General features: G+C 41.2%; 3 protein-coding genes across 3 annotated transcripts; all 3 read left to right on the forward strand.

Annotated features, from left to right (window-relative positions):
- Positions 1 to 7,346: 7,346 nt before the first annotated feature.
- LOC306707193 (protein FAM163A-like) lies at positions 7,347 to 8,055 on the forward strand (the record flags this gene model as incomplete). Its single annotated transcript, XM_079174540.1, has 2 exons — positions 7,347 to 7,439; positions 7,678 to 8,055. 2 exons carry the CDS (start codon positions 7,347 to 7,349, stop codon positions 8,053 to 8,055), a joined length of 471 nt encoding a protein of 156 aa, XP_079030666.1.
- A 3,545-nt stretch (positions 8,056 to 11,600) lies between these two features.
- LOC306707437 (rab GTPase-activating protein 1-like) lies at positions 11,601 to 15,233 on the forward strand. Its single transcript, XM_079174897.1, has 8 exons — positions 11,601 to 12,090; positions 12,661 to 12,738; positions 12,839 to 12,949; positions 13,411 to 13,515; positions 13,604 to 13,687; positions 13,799 to 13,870; positions 14,114 to 14,392; positions 14,782 to 15,233. The coding sequence occupies exons 1-8, from the start codon at positions 11,980 to 11,982 to the stop codon at positions 15,013 to 15,015; spliced, it is 1,074 nt and encodes a 357-aa protein (XP_079031023.1). The 5' UTR covers positions 11,601 to 11,979; the 3' UTR covers positions 15,016 to 15,233.
- A 474-nt stretch (positions 15,234 to 15,707) lies between these two features.
- Positions 15,708 to 18,461, forward strand: ebi3 (Epstein-Barr virus induced 3; the record flags this gene model as incomplete). Its single annotated transcript, XM_079175017.1, has 6 exons — positions 15,708 to 15,810; positions 16,320 to 16,434; positions 16,576 to 16,675; positions 17,243 to 17,360; positions 17,497 to 17,660; positions 18,049 to 18,461. 6 exons carry the CDS (start codon positions 15,708 to 15,710, stop codon positions 18,202 to 18,204), a joined length of 756 nt encoding a protein of 251 aa, XP_079031143.1. The 3' UTR covers positions 18,205 to 18,461.
- Between the last annotated feature and the right edge of the window lie 10 nt (positions 18,462 to 18,471).

Here is an 18,471-nt window from a genome sequence, read left to right on the forward strand (position 1 = left end):
GCTTACATTTGGCTTCAGCTTTCATAATGATGTTTTAAATACCGAAAACAAACTGCTACTCTCACATAGTTATTTATATTCTATTCATCCACAATGACACGGGATAATTAGACTTAAAGAAGTTGATTGATTTGGGCGCTAAGCCAGAGTCATTTCCAGGAGACGCTCTTGAGAATGTGTAGAATGAAAGAGAATATAATGGGAATAAAAACTGTCTGCACTGATGAGCTAAATAGCCTGCTTCATTAGCTGACATAACATTTGTTGTCTCATCATTTGAGGACTTTATTATTAAAAAATGCTAAATATTGTTGGTCTCCCAGCCAAGAAATATAGCCCATAACCTAACATAAAACCCACAGTGTGTAGTCGTACACTTTTTGTACAGATCAAAAGAATGAGATATACCGTCTGAATTAGTGAGCTTTAAAGGTGGTAGTAGACCGATTATGTTACGTTTGGACAGATCCAGGCTAGCTCTTTCCCCCTGTTTCCAGTCTTTATGCTAAGCTAAGCTAACCACGAGCTTTGTATTGAACAGATAAATATAAGAGTGGTATCAATATTCACATGGAACTCTCAACAAGTAAGCAAATGAGCGTGTTTCCCAAAATGCCAAACTATTTCTTTAACTTTAAGTGGACTTTTCTGATTAAATTCCCCGTTCAAAGCTTATCTAATTTCCCTGGTTCACCCAGGCATCACATGGGAGAGAAAGCTCTTAATTTCGAAACACTAAATCATCACCACATCATCCCACGTGAAACTTCAGAGGGAAGCGTTTTTACCTCTCCAACTTTCGATTAGGGGTATGTTGGGCGGTGGATGTCTATGTGCTGAATGTGAGTGTGTGTATGAGCTGGTTGTTCACCCACACACGCTTCTGAGTTTCTGTGCGTTCGCATTTAGCTGGGATCGTTTTATTTCCCACAGAGAAAACAAATTAAAATATGACACCTCTCAGCTGCCTCTCAGCTCCTGCTTTTCACGATAGAACTGCTAAGAATAGTCGCGCAAGTTGAGTGTGAAACCTCTCCACCTTTTTCAACATTTCCAACATTATGAAGGTCGAAACTAAATGATGTTGTGATAACTTGAATAAAGGTATAATCATATCACCAATGTCACCAACTGTTTTGAGTATGTTTTATGCATGAAAGAGAGAGAGAGGAGAAGGGCAAGGAAAAAGGCACACTGCTCTATGCTTTGGGTGAGTTGAACTCAACATCACAATAATATTAAAATATGTTCTAATCCTGATTAAAAAAAAAATCACAAGAAACTGTCTCAAACAAATTCCCAGTGCAATGAACAGTGTTTCATGGCTGTTATCGCAGAAAACAAAAACTTAGTAGGTAGTTTTCTACCAAAGATATCCTCAATGTCCCTCAAGTCTCCTGGTTGAGGTGACATTCAGTTTGCTTCTTTTATTTTAACCAGTACAAACCTTAAAGCTCCTCTATGCATAATTCAAGGCATATTTGTCCATATGTTTTGCCTTCCCACAACTGTCAACATGGCGACGGCTGAGCCGGCGGCTAACGATGCCAACGGCACGAACAGTGCAAACTCTCTCTCTCTCACACACGCACGCACGCACGCACGCACGCACGCACGCACGCACGCACGCACGCACGCACACACACACACACACACACAGACTCACAACAAACATCTCAGCATTGCTTTGGGGATTCAGTTCAAATCTGTTCAAATCTCAGGGATACACATCTTGTACCTTTCTTCAGCCTTTCTCTTGTACAGTGAAGAACTGGATCCTTTACTCACTGTCACTAAAGCTCATTCGACAGACGCACTGCCGGTCAACGGGGAATCGTACACTTAATTACTTAACGGAGGTTTTGTAGTTGTAGAAATCCGATGCCTGTCGGCTCCTCTTAGACCGTCTCTTCCTCCTTCATCCCCGTCACTTTTCCAACAACTCGCAGGGATTCATGGCTGATCCTCTACCTCCTTTCAGGCCACAGGGTTGTTGTGTGTGTGTGTGTGTGTGTTTGCGTGTGTTTCCCAGTTGATAGCGACAGCTCCGAACCCACCGAGATTCAGACATGAACTGCGTTGGTTAAGATACTCCGATGGCATTAGAGTTGAGTCTCAGAACCTCTGTCACTTGGCGTCTTTGTCTCTCCAGTCTGTTGGAAACTCTAATCTGAGGCTCTACCCCGACGCTCTCTTTCTAGCATCATTTGGTTGCATGTCAAAATCACTTATTTTTTGTTCTAAAACTATTCCATTGCTTTGTCTGTGTTGATATACATCATCGTTTCTGCATTCATTTGCTTCAGCAGCCGTGTCAAGCCCTGAAAGCCAAGGGGCTTGGCAGGATAAACCAGGAGGGGACTGTTGTACAGCGCGGTGAAAGAGGAGGATATGGCTAAAAGAGTGAATGGGAGATTAGGAGACTAAGGAGAGACGAGAGGTGAAAGGACTGAAGAGACAGAAGGTAGTGAGCTAGAGAGGGACGAGATGGAGAAATGGGTAGCAAGAGAGACTTCACATCGCTTTTAACGACATTAGTGTGGCCCGTGGTGTATATAATTTAGTACTATGACGCAATGGAAGATACTGCACCGAGTGAGCTGTCTGGGAAGGAGGCTCACATGCTCATTTCAACACACACACACACACACACACACACACACACACACACACATTTCTCTCTTAATTGTGTCGAATTTGTCACAGATTCATGTGCATTCAGTGTTAAATGTTATATTTACGATAGAGCCTATCGTATTACAATGTTCAAGAGGTACACCCCGCTCACCTTGCGTTCTTATTTCCATTCAGACAGTCGAAAAAACAAAAGAGACAGAGGAAAGAGGACACATCTGGCTGGATATGACTGTAGGTTGGGAACATGTGGCTCCACAGTCAGGCAGCAGACCAAACCAATCAAACCCTAAACTAGCATTTATTTGAACCTTCTGAGATTTTCCCGTTCCGTCAATACAACAAGTGCCAGAATGTTTAAACAAAGGTTAAAATCACTACAAACTACTCCCTTGAGTGCCTCGTAGCGTTTAGAAAATGTCGTTGATACACCAGTAATGAGAAAGAAGCTTGTCATTAATTTTTTTTTTAAATCAATTTAATCTGACTAATTAAATGTTGTTCTTCTGTTGAACATTTGCGGATGGTTTAGTTAATCAACTTGAACAGTAGATAAACGAAGTCGGCTGGTGTTGTAATTACTGTAATGGCAGTGCTTTAGATTAATAATTCTGCCTGAACTAAACCATATAAATGTATCTAAATTAAGGACTAAATCATGCATTTTCTATACTGGTACAAAAAGTAATTCCATCTTCGTGCATTCATATACGGATTGTGTGTTTATGTTTTATTTTAACGTGGATGACAGTAAAACATGTATCAAGGCATTCTCACACCAGTTCTATCACACGGTTAATTTACTGCTTTCTGTCAGATAGGCCTGTTTATGAGGTCTATTTGAGGCGAGACAGTACATTTGCTGAGTGCAGTTGAGATAATTATGTGTGCAGACTCTTGATTTCCTTTCATTGACACCGTTTTTGCTCGTGTGCGACTCTGCCCATTAGAGCTCTTTGTTTTTGATTATATACTTGCAATGCAGAGCAAACGTTGGATGGATTTAGAAATCCCAACACTTGACTTCCATTTGTACGTTTTCTTGTCTTTACCCTGGCAGAGTATCTAAAGTCAGATATCTTATATGTTCACACCAGTTCTCATCAAAACAAGAAGTCGCATGTAATTAGTTGTGTAGTAAACACATCTTTACCGTGTTGTTTATTCGCTATATCAGTATTGAATCGTGATGATAATTCATGCAACTTTGAGATGTGCTTTTGAATCATGTCACAGTCAACCACAAATACCAGGAGATGCACATGACCAGATTTAGTATGCTGAAACTGTACTGCACATATGCACATCATGGCCATATGGCAAGAGTGCTCAGTAGGTGCTGCTGCATTCAGAATGCTAATCCACCTACGTACTGAGGGTCTGTTTGCCGTCCAATGCTCTGGTGGAACTCAGTCACACTTTGCAATTGTTGCTTTTAAGATTCCTGTAGTGAGTATAATAATGTATAATTGATGCATGCATTCATGGTGCTTTTTGTGAGCCCAGACTCCATGCCATATGAAACAGTGGTGTGAGAGATACTCTAGTGCTGAAACAGCTAGCTGATTAATCTGACATTTTTGATAATAGCTTAATTATCCAGCTTCTCAAATATGAGGATTTGCTGCTTTTCTCCGTCTCATATCATTGTAAATAAAACACTTGGACTGTTGATCAAACTAAATACGCAGTTTGAACAGTGACCAGTTGTTATTTTTGGCATTTTATAGTCTAAACCAGAGGTGTTCAACAGGCGGTCCGCGACCCCTAGGGGTTCCGCGGAGGTACTGCAGGGGGTCCGCGAAGTTTTAGATTAGACAAAAACATGAATCTGTCCATTATTTTGATAGTTCAGTATTGTATGCCAGATAACAGGTATGTTTATGCATGGCAGTGGCACTAATAGGCCACCACTCATTTTCATTTCCACATTTACGTTTAAAATGAAAACAGCAATTTGAATAGCTTGTATGCATGATTATCATGCATTTGACAGACAATGTTGATATTGGCATTGGTATCAGTTGACACGGTATGTTTACAAATGGCACATGTTTAAAATAAAAACATGAATATATGAACCTGTGTATTATTTGAATGGCTTAGTATTGAATGCACAATTAAGAGGTATGTTTATACATGGCATTAGGCCCAGTTTAATATAAAACACAATTTTATACAATATATATATATATATATATAGTAGGGGGTCCTTGGTGTTGAAGACCCCTGGTCTAAACAATTAGTGTGTTTATAAAGTGAATTAAAAAGAAATGAAAGACATAACAAAATTAAATACAGTGCCTCTATTTTGTATCGCCGTAACGTCAAATAGATGTAGATGAAAAGGAATGAATTGGGTTTATAAAAGTAATCCCAGGCTGCAGCCCTGTATTTCTTTAACTTTGTTCCTCACAGTGGCCTCTTTCTTTTTCTGCAGGAGTTTCAGTGAGAGCAGGTTTTGAGACTCCACGGGCCTGTCATGGTTTCCAACCCTCTTACACTCCTCCATCTTTGCATCTCAGCTGTCTTCTAATGTAAGTGTGCCTCTCCTCTGTTAGAGCTCAGGTGTCACTGATTTGTAAAGGGGGGAAATTACCTCTCCACTAAGCTCATAACAACCGAAAACAGCATATTTTTTGACCAAATGGATAAACAGGGGAGTCGCAAGTTTCAGTGTTTTAGGAAAAGGTCTGATTCATTGTCTTTCTGAGAGTCAGATGAGTGGATCGATGCCACTCGCAGAGTTGTAGCCGGCAGGCGATTATCTTAAATTAGTATAAAGACTGGAAGCAGAGGGAGATAGCTATAGCCTCTAAACCTGATTCATGAACACAATGTATTGTGAAAAAAAATACAATTAGTTTTTTTCAAGGGGGTTAACATGCTGCAGCGACAGTTTCCAGCCAACGTTTTTGTACACTGTGTCCTGCTGTAGCTGTGGTTGGGAACGGAATGTCACTATGCTTGGTTTTTGTTTAGCAAGAAATGGCAGAACAGGAGCCCATTTAAACAGTTCTGTACAAATGATACGTTATAATAAGAGCTTTGGAAGTGTTGGTTGACATATTTTGGAGCGAAATGTTTACCCTTTCCTCCCGTCGTTATTCTAAGCTAGGCTAATTGGCCTCTATGCTCAAGCGCTGCAATTATGCTGCATTCACACAATCTTGACAGAATAGAAAGGAAACGGGAAAACCCCCCCGTTATTCCAACTTGGGAGTGTTTCTGCATTATTCCAGCATGGCTACCCTCACTACTAGCCTTGCAGTCACGTCATTTAATGGCATGATTAGCTACTTTTGCGGTGTTACGCATTTATAGTGGTCCGTTTGTGGCCAGATCTAGAAAAAAAAAAGACTTTTTGTATGGGTTTGCGTGCAGCCAATAACCACAAGCAGACTTTGATTTAATGTGACGTGTGGTTGTCCCCTAATTGCAGCAGCTACAACAGCCAGGGCAGCATGCCTGCACACGACTGTGAACACGGAGATGTCTAAGCCGGCGGCTTGCAGATAACGGTGTTAACAGCGCTATCAACTGCAACAGTGCTGACAGAGCTAACAATTTGACCCTGAGGGGAGAACTGGAGGGTGGGCGTCACGGTTCTGTGGCAATGCAGTCCCGCCGTCATGGGTCGGCCTTACCACCGGTATCGCCCGAGTGGGAGTGCTGTGCAGTGTGGCGGTGATTAGCTAGCCAGTGGGAGACACGCACACACACACACACACACACACACACACACACACACGCACACACACACACACACACACACACACACACACACACAGCTTCCATTCACATAATGGGTATTGAATGAAGTACTCCATTGGTATCGGTATCACTTTAACGACACCCAGCCCTAGGTGTCGCCAATTCTTCAGTCGGAAAACAATGACACCATTTCAGAGGAAGAGGTCGCAACAAGATGACGTCATTTAAAGAGTGCCAGTTTAACCTCAAAAGCAAAAAAATAAATCTCATCCATACGGTGCGATGATGAGTTCTTAATCTGCCGCTATTTTTTTGTGTCTCTTTAGCGGAGAAAAATCTTCAGTGGACGGTGACGTCACGCGCTTCATACGTCACTTATTCGATAAATCTGTTTCCATTTCACTTTGTCGCATTTCACTTTTAACAATACACCAACCTTTCCTCCTCAGCCAGGCCTACAAATGCTATTGCAATATTTGAAGATATTTGGTATTAATCTTATATTCAAAATGAAAAAAACGGAACAAATGCTTAAGCTTCTACAGGTCACGATTGGATCATATTTGGATATGTCATACCATCGTCATCAAAACACAAAATTAGGGATGAGTTTTAGAGACTGCAGGAGCTCAGTCAAGGAGCACCAAAGCTGTTTTCTTCTTTCATTTATCATCCATCTGTAAAGCCTGAAACATCCTCAGCTGTCTGATTACAGCTGCATGATAACTTACAACATGTTTCATCAGTTGAGGTTACATCACAATGTTACATAAATATACTAATTCAGCCTACGTTGGTTATCTTTGCAGGCATTATAGAAACCTTTGTTGGACGTAAGTATGCTGAATATGTTGCAGAACATTTAAGTCAAATCTCTGCCGGCACCACCGGAACCCAGATGTCTAATTAGCTCATTCACATTCTCTTCTTCTTCTGTCTTCAAACTTTCCATCTCTCTCTCTGTCTCGCTCTGAAGGGTTTGATGGAGAGCTGGTCGAATGTCAGCGGGAACTATTGTTATATCCGGAGGAATTCTCGCCGGAGTGATACTGCTGTGCATTGTAGCAGTGCTCTGTTACTGTAGACTCCAGGTATCACTGTGTCCCTGTATGTGTGTGTGTGTAAATGTGCATGTGCTCGGTCGTTTGAAAGGAGGATCTTTTTTTAGAATAATGATAAGAGCAAAATTCAATGTAAAGTTTAATCTCGATGACCTATGAAAAAGTGTGCTCAGCGATCTGTGAATATCACGAGAAATGTGTTGAAGTTTAAAAACAGAGTCGGGATTTCTGGCACAACTTCCCCAATGTCCTTGTCTGCTCTCTGCAGTATTACTGCTGTAAGAAGAATGATTCTGAGGTGGACGTGGGCTCCGTGGTGGGAGCGGACCCTCTCTCACACTTTCCCTGCAACGCCTGCAACGCGCTCGCCATGGACGGCGCGGCTATCACCCCCGTCTCTCTGGATCAGCTGGACTCGGGTTCTCACCACAACCACTGCCCCACCTGTTCGCCGTACTCGCTCCACTCTGGACTCACAGACGACCTGCATAACGGAGGGGAGCGGCTGGGCTTCCACACCTACTACGAGAACCCGTGCGTCTCGCTCCCGCTGTCTGCCAACCCTCAGGGATCCTCCCCTCTGAGTTACTTCGGTCCCACGGACATGTTTCCTCCCCCGCCCCGCCCCTACAGCACCCAGGTCTGACCTCCCATCACATGCGACTAAAATGTGTCTGCATTGAGATGGGATTCACCTGGATTGATGCGTCATTCAAGACACGGTCGAAGGTGGTCAGGGACATGTGTGAGCATGTACAGTAGTATAGTGTGAACGCAAAAGGGTCCCCAGGCACACTGAAAGACAGCCAAGTACTTGTTCTTGTGTTGGTGCTAGGGATGCAAATTTTAAGCAATTCCCACAAGCCATGTTAATGACGTATGATTTACAATTAATCATTAAACGCTTATGAAATACGCAATGCATATTTTCCCCCCAAAAGCTAACTTAGGACAATTGATGTACTTATTTTGCGCCATATGTTTTGAGTCATGAATTAAAGGAAACAAAATAACTTCCTGAATACTTTCCAAGGAGTTTCTGGATGTAACTCTGTAATTTAATACGAATCATTAGAAACAGGGATATCCTTGAAAGAACAAAAATCCAAGTAAATATTAATTGACTATTAATTTAATAGTAGTATCTTTACTCTCCATACACAGCATGTTGAACTGTATGCTTGTCTATTCACATTTTTTACATGTTCAGCTAAAAAAATCTCACGCTAGAAATTAATGAGAAGGAATGAATTAGTCTAAAAAGTATAATTGAACACGGTTTCCCCACAATTACCACCAAATTACACAGATCTTTTTGGAAACATGGTGGGTATTTGGAAATATATTATATATTATGGACCCTTAAACAAAAGCCGTACCACATTTTCTGCTTCTGCTCTAACTGCCATTATTCACAAATGACACTAATTACAATATAAAGTTACAGGACATCAATTAGTTTTTGGTTGTTTTTTAGACCCTTAAAAACAAAGTATAATACCTTCAACAAGTACAAATATAGAAAGATATGCTACCCTGTTGTTCTGACCACAAACTGACGTCTTTATCATAGATTATTAGCGGTTCTAGTATGACAAACTTCCCAAACACTGATGGATAATTGACCTTTTATGAAACACCTTAGATAAGAATTTTAAGTCCAAATCCACGGTAATAGCCGCGGAATAGCCACAGAAGTCCTCTTCTCCGCCTGTGGGACATAGTTTTAGAATACACGATAGCTGGAAGGTGACGTGGAGAATTATTGTGATGGCTGGTATTAGCGGCTCTCTGTTGACTGTGCCTGGAAAGGACCAACACCTTGTTAGTTTCTGTTATTCTCACCCGCATTGTTCCCTCCTTTCTCTGTGCTGTTGTTAACTGAAAGGGTCGATGCTAGCCTGAGAAACCTCCACCCTGCTTACTGTACATGAGGGCTAACCGTTTTTTCTATTAGGTGTTGTTGTTTGCTAACTATAGAAACTGCTAATGGAGCTTAATTGTTCTTCTCCAGAGGAAAGACACAAAGAGTGAAGGAGAAACTACAAGTTTTAAGCATTTTTGTGCATCTTGCTATTATTTGAAGGAGTCTAGTTTTAGTCTACTAGAAACAAAAGTATGCTAGAAAAATTGAGTCGGCTTGTGTTTTTACTTCTCGTCAATTATAATGAAAATAGACTACTGAAAGGAGGTTGGTTCTGCAGTGTCTTCCAAGTCGACGTATTTAACTTTTTTCATGTTTACACATTGAGATGGATGAGAAAGAAATCCTCCTCAGATTTGAGGGGTGTTGTAGGCAGAAAGGATTCACTCAGATCCTCTACTATACTTTGTTGATCTTGAAGCTTAAGTTTTGTTTCTTATAAGCCATTATATCTGCTATACCGTACAGTAACAAGATGCAGTGTTATTCCACAGTATATGCCCGAATCTATATATTTTTAAGGAGTGTTGTAGTTTTTGTGAGGGCTGTCGGGATTTAAATGTATTTGTACCAAATGTTAGTTTTCCATACTCTTCAGTTATTCTTCCATCTGGATTTTCCTCTGGATTTCTGCCAGTTATAATACAACAGATGAATACGATGAGAAGAGAATGGAAATGTACATTTTGATCTGGAAATTCACTTTAAAATGATCCTTACATTTAGCTAAAATGTTTAAAATAGTAAAAAAAAAAGAATATTTAGCAAAACAGATTAAAGATATTTATTCTATATTCTTCGCACCACATTGTTTCCACTGAGCTGTGAGCTTTATTATCACATCTCCTAACTTTTCTCATCTCACATCCCCTTGTTATTCACAAGTGTGTGCTAAATTATATATGTAAAACAACTTTTTTTGTTGATTTAGACTCAGCATTCTTGTTCACTGCCAATATACTCACTCAACAAATGTGCTGTCCATAGTTTGGGGAAAGGGATTTAGTTTTTTGTGACGACCCAGTTTGTTGCACCACAAAGAGCACCATTACTCGATCAGAACTGAACTGTTATTTTCAGGTTCCTGTTGAAAATTGTATTTTTCAGATTTTTCTCTATGAAACTAGAAGTTTTCGTATACCCTGATACAGTGCGAAAAATCCACCAAGTTTCACAAAATGTTCCTTTTATTTTGGAGAAGGAATAAATGTTTATATCTGCCTGGACTTTTTTTGGTTTGTCTTCCCTCACAATGACTCAACAAGTAGATGCACAGGATGTTGAAATTACAGTTTCTGGTTTAATGGGGGGGAAAAAGCACCTAAATAGAGCAGGAAGTGTTGAAAAACCACAAAGGGACAAAAATAAAAACTTGAGTGAAAGACAAAGAAGGAAGTGAAAAGTAGCTACACGTCGAAGCTCGAAAAAACAAAAGTGAAACTGGGAAAGAAATCAGTCATCAAGAAAAAGAGGATTTAAAAAAAAAATGAAGAGAGAGATTTCAGGGAGAAATTAAGAGAAACTGCCCCCGAAATGTGGAAATAAGATTTATAAGAAATAAGTGTAAGAAATAAATAGTGTGTGTGTCGTTTAAAGGTGGAGGGGCTGAATCCTCTTTGTTATTCTGTAGCCATGCTTTGGTATTCCATCACTTTACCTGCTGGACCTGTTTGCTCTCTGCTCAGCCCGTGACAATAATAGACCGTCGGGTTGGTGTCACGCCAACGCCCCGGGGTGAAATATCACAAATACCTCATCATTTACTTCGTCCTGATACACCCGCAGTGTCTAGCCGGCAGTCTGACAGGTTCACACAGCATCTCTGCAAGCTAGTAGAGTGTGAACTAAAGGAATATAGAAAAATATGGATGTTAATTAAATTCAACGACACAAAAAAATATTCTGGGAGCTCATTATCACCAAAGGAAAAAACCAAACCGATGACTTGATTTATTGGAAAGGTGTTGGATCAGAAACAGATGTTGTTTTGTGTGGGATTGTGTGTGAGAGAGAAGACGGGTAAGGTGAGCACTGTAGTGGGTGTGTCTAAAGCGGTCGTTCTCTCTCACACACACACACACACACACACACACACACACACACACACACACACACACACACACACACACACACACACACACACACAGGCCTCTCAGGCCTCATATAAAACCCTGTTGAACCTGTTACTGCCCATACACCTGTAACACACACTCCTTCACCTGCAGCTATGTGGAAGTGGCTCTGACTGCTGCATGTTAGGAATCAGTGTGTTTTAAGTGTAGCTACACTTTACATGTGGGACAATCTCTTCACCCTCATCTCTCTCTCTCTCTCTCCATTATTCACCTTTGGACTGTAAGCAGGGTTTATTTGCGTCAGGACGACTTGGACTCTATCCTGATTATTTCCTGTTCATGCTCCTCCGCTGGGTTGACTTCTCGCTTGCATCATTGCGAGTAAAACTAAGACGGCTACATTGTTCTGAGCTCGCTTTACCTCTCCGAATCACTCAAGACATACAGCGTGTCCAACACTCCTGATGGATTTTCTCGATTCTCTCTGGTTGGAATTGGAAGCTCCCTGCAAAACGCTGTGATTGTTTGTGTGAGTGTTGGCAGCTCCTGGGGCTGCAAAAATCAGGGCAGGATGATGGAAGAGGTGTCCACGATTATGGCATATGATGCCCACGTAATGGAACAGATGAGCGAAGACGAGATCTTGGCCTGCTTGGTGGCTGAAACGGGACCTACATTCACAGTAAGACTCACTTACAGTTGCTGTCATAATTAACTTCAACAGCTTAACCACAATAACAGACGAACCAATGATTAACTCCAAAACCTCTAGTTTTATCACTCTAGTATTGGTGAAGTTACTGTTTTCTATAAAGCATCTGATTTGTGTGAATATGCCTAAAAAGCTTGCAGATGCAAAACATCTTTGCTTATTACTGTGTGAGGTATTTCTAAAGTCAGAGCCACAATAATGGAATGCATTACTCTGCATGACAGATATGAGATTTGAGATAGAAGAAATTGGGTTCTGATTGTTCATTTCAGATGTTTGAGATGGAAATTGTCAGGCTTAAAGTAAGTCCTCCCCTATACTATTATTCCTTTATGATTATTAAATGATCCGTCCCCCATGCGCTCAGCTTCCTCTTATCTTGTACTAATGCCTATCTTCATCTCTCTCGGCCTGTTCTTGATTTATCGCGCTCATACAGCATCCGGCGCCAAATCTGTTTGGATCAGATTGCTTTCTTCAGCTCAGTCAAATATGTCATCGCTGTATTTCATTAGCCCTGACTCTCTCTCTCCCCATCAGATCTCAGCGACTGAGGCTAAACTGGAGGAAAGCCGGCTTCGATTAATGGATGATGATGAGCCTTTGGACAAATACCTGGTCAGAAATCTTTTCCTCCTTCCAGAAACACATACATTTAAGTCACTTCACTGATACGCAAGTCCATTTTCTGATTGAGTTTTTCTGTGTGTTTCTGCAGAGGGAGAACCATCGGCTGCAGCAGGCCACCCTCCGTCTGGAGCAAGAGAATGACAACCTTGCTCACAGATTGATCGTAAGCAAGGTTGCCTTGAGGACCGCTCTGGACGAGGTATGATTAGCTGCTGCCCTTCACCAAAAGGGTAAAAGGGTTTTATTTTAGAAAAAGCATAATCACCTGCGAAAGGTCATTACTCAGCCTGTCAGGAGACGGCCAAACTGTAACCCTAATGAAACCTTTAAAGCATTAAAATAGCAACTCAGTCTTCAGTCGTCTAGTCTCCAATAAACAGGCCAGCAGCACAAAGCATGATTTCATGTTATCTAAAGGAATATAAAGCAGACAATATGTTCTGAGATTGTCATTTCTTTGTATGAAATGGCTCAACAAAACCCTGAAATATTCTGGTATAAATATTTTAGTGGTTGTTTCATTTTCCTGTGTTCCTGAGAAAAATATTATTCATATTCTCCAGAAGTATACAGTACAGGACATTTTAAATGTTGTTGTATATATGAGAGAAAAATTAACTGAGCATATTTGCTGCTGACCAGAAGAATGTGTGTTTGCAGGAGGAGGACAGAGTGGACGAACTCACCAAAGACCTTTTTCGAACCAGACATCGACTGCTGGCTACAGAAGAGGAGAAAAGAGGCCAAGAGGAGGAATCTACCGTGGTGAGATTCTTTCTAACACCTCACAGTAGTAATGGGTTTAATGTAATGGTTGACATGCGAAAGTAAAGGACTTCTTCTCTTCTTGCAGTCGAAGGAAATGTTTCGGAGAGAGCTGGAGAAGGCTGAGCACGAAGTCAGAAGGTCGTCGGGTGTCATTGCGGACTACAAACAGGTAGAAAGACTCAACGACTGGAGTTAGAAAAGACCATATTCCTCATAAGAGGATATATTCAGAAAGAGTGCAGTGCTGCCTAATGGTGTTGATGCTCTTTCTTCTGCTCAGATCTGCTCTCAGCTGACAAAGCAGCTGGAACGGCAGCAGGCCGCCCACACAGAAGAGTTAGATACACTCAAGGTGAGAATAGTACTCTTGGGGAGCTCTCCTGTCATCCTTCCTACTTTTATCACCTTTCTTACTCGGTTACGACTCCACTTGAATGCCATGTTGTAGGAGATCCAAACAACCCATTCTTTATTTTCTCTTTCGGGTTAATTTTAGTGTTCAGTGGTTTTTAAAAGCTGGGTGTCATATTTGGGGCACATAAGTCTTGACTCTGTCTCACATTCCGCCTATTATTCTCGTTCTCCACCCTCGAAGAGTGCAGTGAAGGCTTGCTCGCGCTGCCGACACATCGTGGAATCAGATGAACCATCTGCCACAGTTCGGAAGTCCCCAACAGCAGCAGCAGCAGCAGCAGTGATAGAAGGCCACGGGATGACTGAACCGTGCCGGGAAGAGGACGACGAAGGTCCCAAAAAGGCAAGGCAGAGGGGAGACGACCAGGAGAAGGAGTCCCTCAGGGCCCAGATGAGGGAGCTCGAACAGGAGTTGGCTACGACCAAACTCCAGATGGTGGAGTCCAAGTGCAAGATCCAGGTCAGAGCAGACCATCAAACCATCACACAGCACGTATAAATATACACATTTTGTGAATCTAAGCATGCAATATACTGGTCACATCATCCTAGCTAATAATGTGTTTGTAATAATGTGTTTAATATGTACAAGAATGTTATTGAAACTTCAGACACACACACACACAGAGAACCAAAGCTTTGTACTTTTGGGTGCTTTCCTGAGAATGCATTTATCCGCAGACCCGAAAAAGAAAAACCTAATTAATTAAAGTACCCTCCCAACTTTAATTCAATAAGGAGATATCAACTTCAACTGTATATATGAAGACAGGAAACAGGACAGGATAAAGTCACGTTCACATTGTCCAGCTTCATTTCTCACATACGCCTTTGTTTATCCTCGTACAGGAGCTGGAGCACCAGAAAGGAATCCTGGCCAACGATCTTCAGGAAGCAAAGAACAACTGGATCAGCAAGGCCTTCCCCTCCCTGCGGACCTCCAGCGAAGGGGGACTTCACAGTATTAGCATACCCAGAGATGGAGCTCCCACTGTGGGCTGGAAGCTCCACAGAAGCTCCTTCTCTGGATGGAGCATGAAGATGCGGTCCTTGCCTCACAGAGAAAATCGAGAAAATGTCTGATAGCTCGGACCGTGAACGTGCATATCACTTACAAGAGAACACAATAACAGGATAAAACCTCAAGAGTATTCATTCACAATGTTATGTATGTAGTCAATACTGTAGCTGCTATTTATTGTTCTGTGTGCCAAAGGGCAGAGGAGAGTACCTGAGAGCACATACAGGTACTGTCTTGTCTGTTGGCCACTTTACAATGATGAAGTCATTTTTATATTTGTAAGCCAAATCCATGAGTTGTTTTTTGTACATAAATCTCATTCTTGTCCTGAACTTCTTGTGTCTTTATTCGTGACAATTTGAATGCAATATTAAAACAACTACGACACAAGTTTTTGTGTATGACATAAGGAAAGCTGACTCACTAACAGAAACGAAATGGTTCTTTTTGAAGGTTTCCTGTGATACACCGCATTCGCTCTTCCTCTTTCACTTTGACCACGCCGGCTTTTAAAGTGCAGATCAGCTGCTGCTCAAACACACAGACGAGAGTCGTCGGCAGGCTGTAAGCCAGTTCGTTATCTCTGAACTTTGACAAGTGGAATGTAGTAGACCATTACAGAAATTAACAGCGCAAACAAGGAACAATAGAATAGAGCAGTGAATATCTTGCACAAGTGAGGGAACAGCACAGCAACTGTAAAGCTGTTTAGACAGCTGCCCTCAGGTCATAATTTCTCCCGCCTGAAGCTCTGATGGCTGCGATGGTTGACAGTGTGTGCGTCACTGTGACTCTCCTCTTGTGTGTTCTTGGAGGCCAAGCACTGGACCTGCTGAGGGTGACTGCAACATCAGGGAGTGAGTACCAATCTGAATGAAACTACGCTCACAGTTTATATAGTCTTGTGCTTGTGTGCTAACAATATGTATGACATTTGATCAAGAATCCCAAAACGGAAAACACAATTATTCTTTTGTAGTAATTTTCCTTTTTCTTCTATGTCATAAAGGCTTTCTTTGTATGATGCGGTTGTTTTTAAGGCTTCTCGTGTCCTGTCGTGTTTATATTTCTGTCTGGAAAAATGCTCTACGAGTGAATAATGAGTTAATTGAGAAGTAATAGATTTTCAAAAATGATGATCTGCTATTACACACTGGAAATTACCTGTTTAGAGGCATTTTGTAAGATTTATTGTTCCTTTTGATCACTTTTAAGTGACAAACAAACAAGAAAAAAGAGAGCACGGATATAATATTAAAACACAACCTTTAAATAGACATGCACAACAAATTATACAAAACATGTCTTTCTTGTATGCTCTGCTCAGGTTGCACATTTTTGTGACAAGTGTAATTTCTTCCCTCAGATCCTCCCTCCACTCCCACAGTCCATTGTTGGTGTGCGAGCTACCCGAATGTGACTTTTTGTTCCTGGCCCGAAGCCTCTCGATCCCCACCGACACACTACGTTGCCAGTTACAGGTACATCCGACACAGAAAACAGCTGTCCTCCTCCTCTTTGCCGCTGACCCAAACCATTGACACCTTTTAGTAAAACCGACTGCAGTCGTCAAGTGTCGTTAATGAGGAGCTCATTTAAATCTGTGTTAATGTGTTTGTCAGTGAGCGACACAGACAGCTGGTCACCAAGCCGTGCCAACTCATCCAACCCGGCTCTGCATCCTCTGACCTGATTTCAGCATCGTCACCCTCATCTGAGCGGGTACCGACTTCATTTAACACTATCTTTAGCTCAAGAGGGAGTTTCCAAAACTGGAAACTGATTTTAGACTAAATGAAACCAGGGGACTAAAGTCAATATTTGTTATGATGTTGATGATACTCATAGCTCCATTTCCAAACTGCTCACAGTGGATTGGCTGAGTTTTGGGAAACCCATATTCACGTTTCTTGTTATACAGTAGCTGTAACAGACGACAGGTCAGTTTAAAGTATGTCTTGTGAGTATGAGGTAGACAGTAGTCAGTAAGATAAGATAAATAATTAGCGTTGTGCCTTGCATTTATTGTAGATGGAAATCTCCTCACATCCATCCTCTCATGCACAGATCTATAATTTATTGTATGTTTTTACAATTACATTTACATTTTCAACTTAATTAAGCTCATTAAGCTGTCAGTTTGCAAACATTAAAAATGACTTGAAATTGAGACATGAAATATACTGAAAAACCTAAATAATGAATCTAAAATATACATATATGCAAAGCTGTAAATAATATATTACCTAGCGTCACATATAATCTTGTATCTTTTTTTTTTTTTTTAAGCTCTGGCACTGCCACCTGCCCAACCTGAAGCTTCTCACTGACTACATCATCAATGTCACAGCAGTTTCTTCTGGTGGAAGCAGCTCCCATTTATCAAGTTTCATGTTGGAGGATATAGGTGAGAGATAAAATGATCTAAAAGAGAATAAGTTGTTGTTAGCGTGATTGAGTTAGCTTATGATAATGTGTTGCAAATTGTAAAGACACTTTTGTTTTGATTTTAAATTCCCATCTTTGTCTCCTTCTCCCCGCAGTGAAACCAAATCCCCCCGTAGACGTCCGTGTTTCTCCTCATGAAACCAGAAACGTGTTGGTGGAATGGTCTCATCCCCCGACTTGGACTAACCTGGATGTCTTCCCCCTAAAATATCAGATACTGTACCGGTGGGAAAACAGGGGCACCCCAAAGTCAGTCAATGTAAGCACAACCTTCATAAGCAGTAACAGCAGCAAGGGATTTAAATACACACAGATACCACGTCATGTGGAAGTTCGCAATTACCAAACTTTTTAGGTAATTTCTCAGAAAGTCTCTTCTTCTGTGGAAATCCTTCTCATTTCAACCGAATGCAATTTGAATGTTTTTTTAAATTTGTATATATTTTTTTAATTAAAATACACATAAACATCCACACAATAATACATCTTATCGTGTTTAGAATTGTAACATTTTCATTAATAATAACTTAAGAATGACAAATGTTGATTGGAGTGCTTCTAACTTAAATCATACACTATGCTCAAGTGTTAAAGGATTAGTTCTATGGATGATTTAAAAAGGCTGCATCATACATTTTCTCCTCCAGCTGGGTCCATTTGAGAGCACCAGGGTTGAACTGAAGGGGCTGACCGCAGGGAGGACCTACCTGTTCCAGGTGTGTGCTAAGGAGCTGCTGGGTCTGGGCGAGTGCAGCGGCTGGAGCTCACCTGTTAAATACACCATACCGAGAGCGAAATGGTAGAGGCTCCCGCTCACTTCCTGATTTATTTAACCCGCTCCTTTCAAGCCATGCACTGGCGTAAACTGCAGAACCGCAAACAGGTTGCATCTTTAACTGCACAAGTAATGCAAGCAACAGTTATTGATATTTAGTTTTATTTATAAAGGAGAAAATGGATATTATCTGTACAGTGTACAATCCGCATTTCCATTCAATATTGTTTTGTATTGTTTTGTTATACTGTTGGTTTGAGTCGCTTGTCTTTGGAGCGAATGATAATATAGAGAC

This window comes from Pholis gunnellus, assembly GCF_910591455.1.
Source record: "Pholis gunnellus genome assembly, chromosome: 15".
Classification (NCBI taxonomy): domain Eukaryota; kingdom Metazoa; phylum Chordata; class Actinopteri; order Perciformes; family Pholidae; genus Pholis; species Pholis gunnellus.

Excerpts from the sequence above, each read along its gene's own strand:
- LOC306707437 (XM_079174897.1), top strand. The coding sequence starts at position 11,980 with ATGATGGAAGAGGTGTCCACGATTATGGCATATGATGCCCACGTAATG. Across the intron at positions 12,091-12,660 it reads AAACGGGACCTACATTCACA|ATCTCAGCGACTGAGGCTAA; the intron begins GTAAGACTCACT and ends TCTCCCCATCAG. Across the intron at positions 12,739-12,838 it reads AGCCTTTGGACAAATACCTG|AGGGAGAACCATCGGCTGCA; the intron begins GTCAGAAATCTT and ends GTGTTTCTGCAG.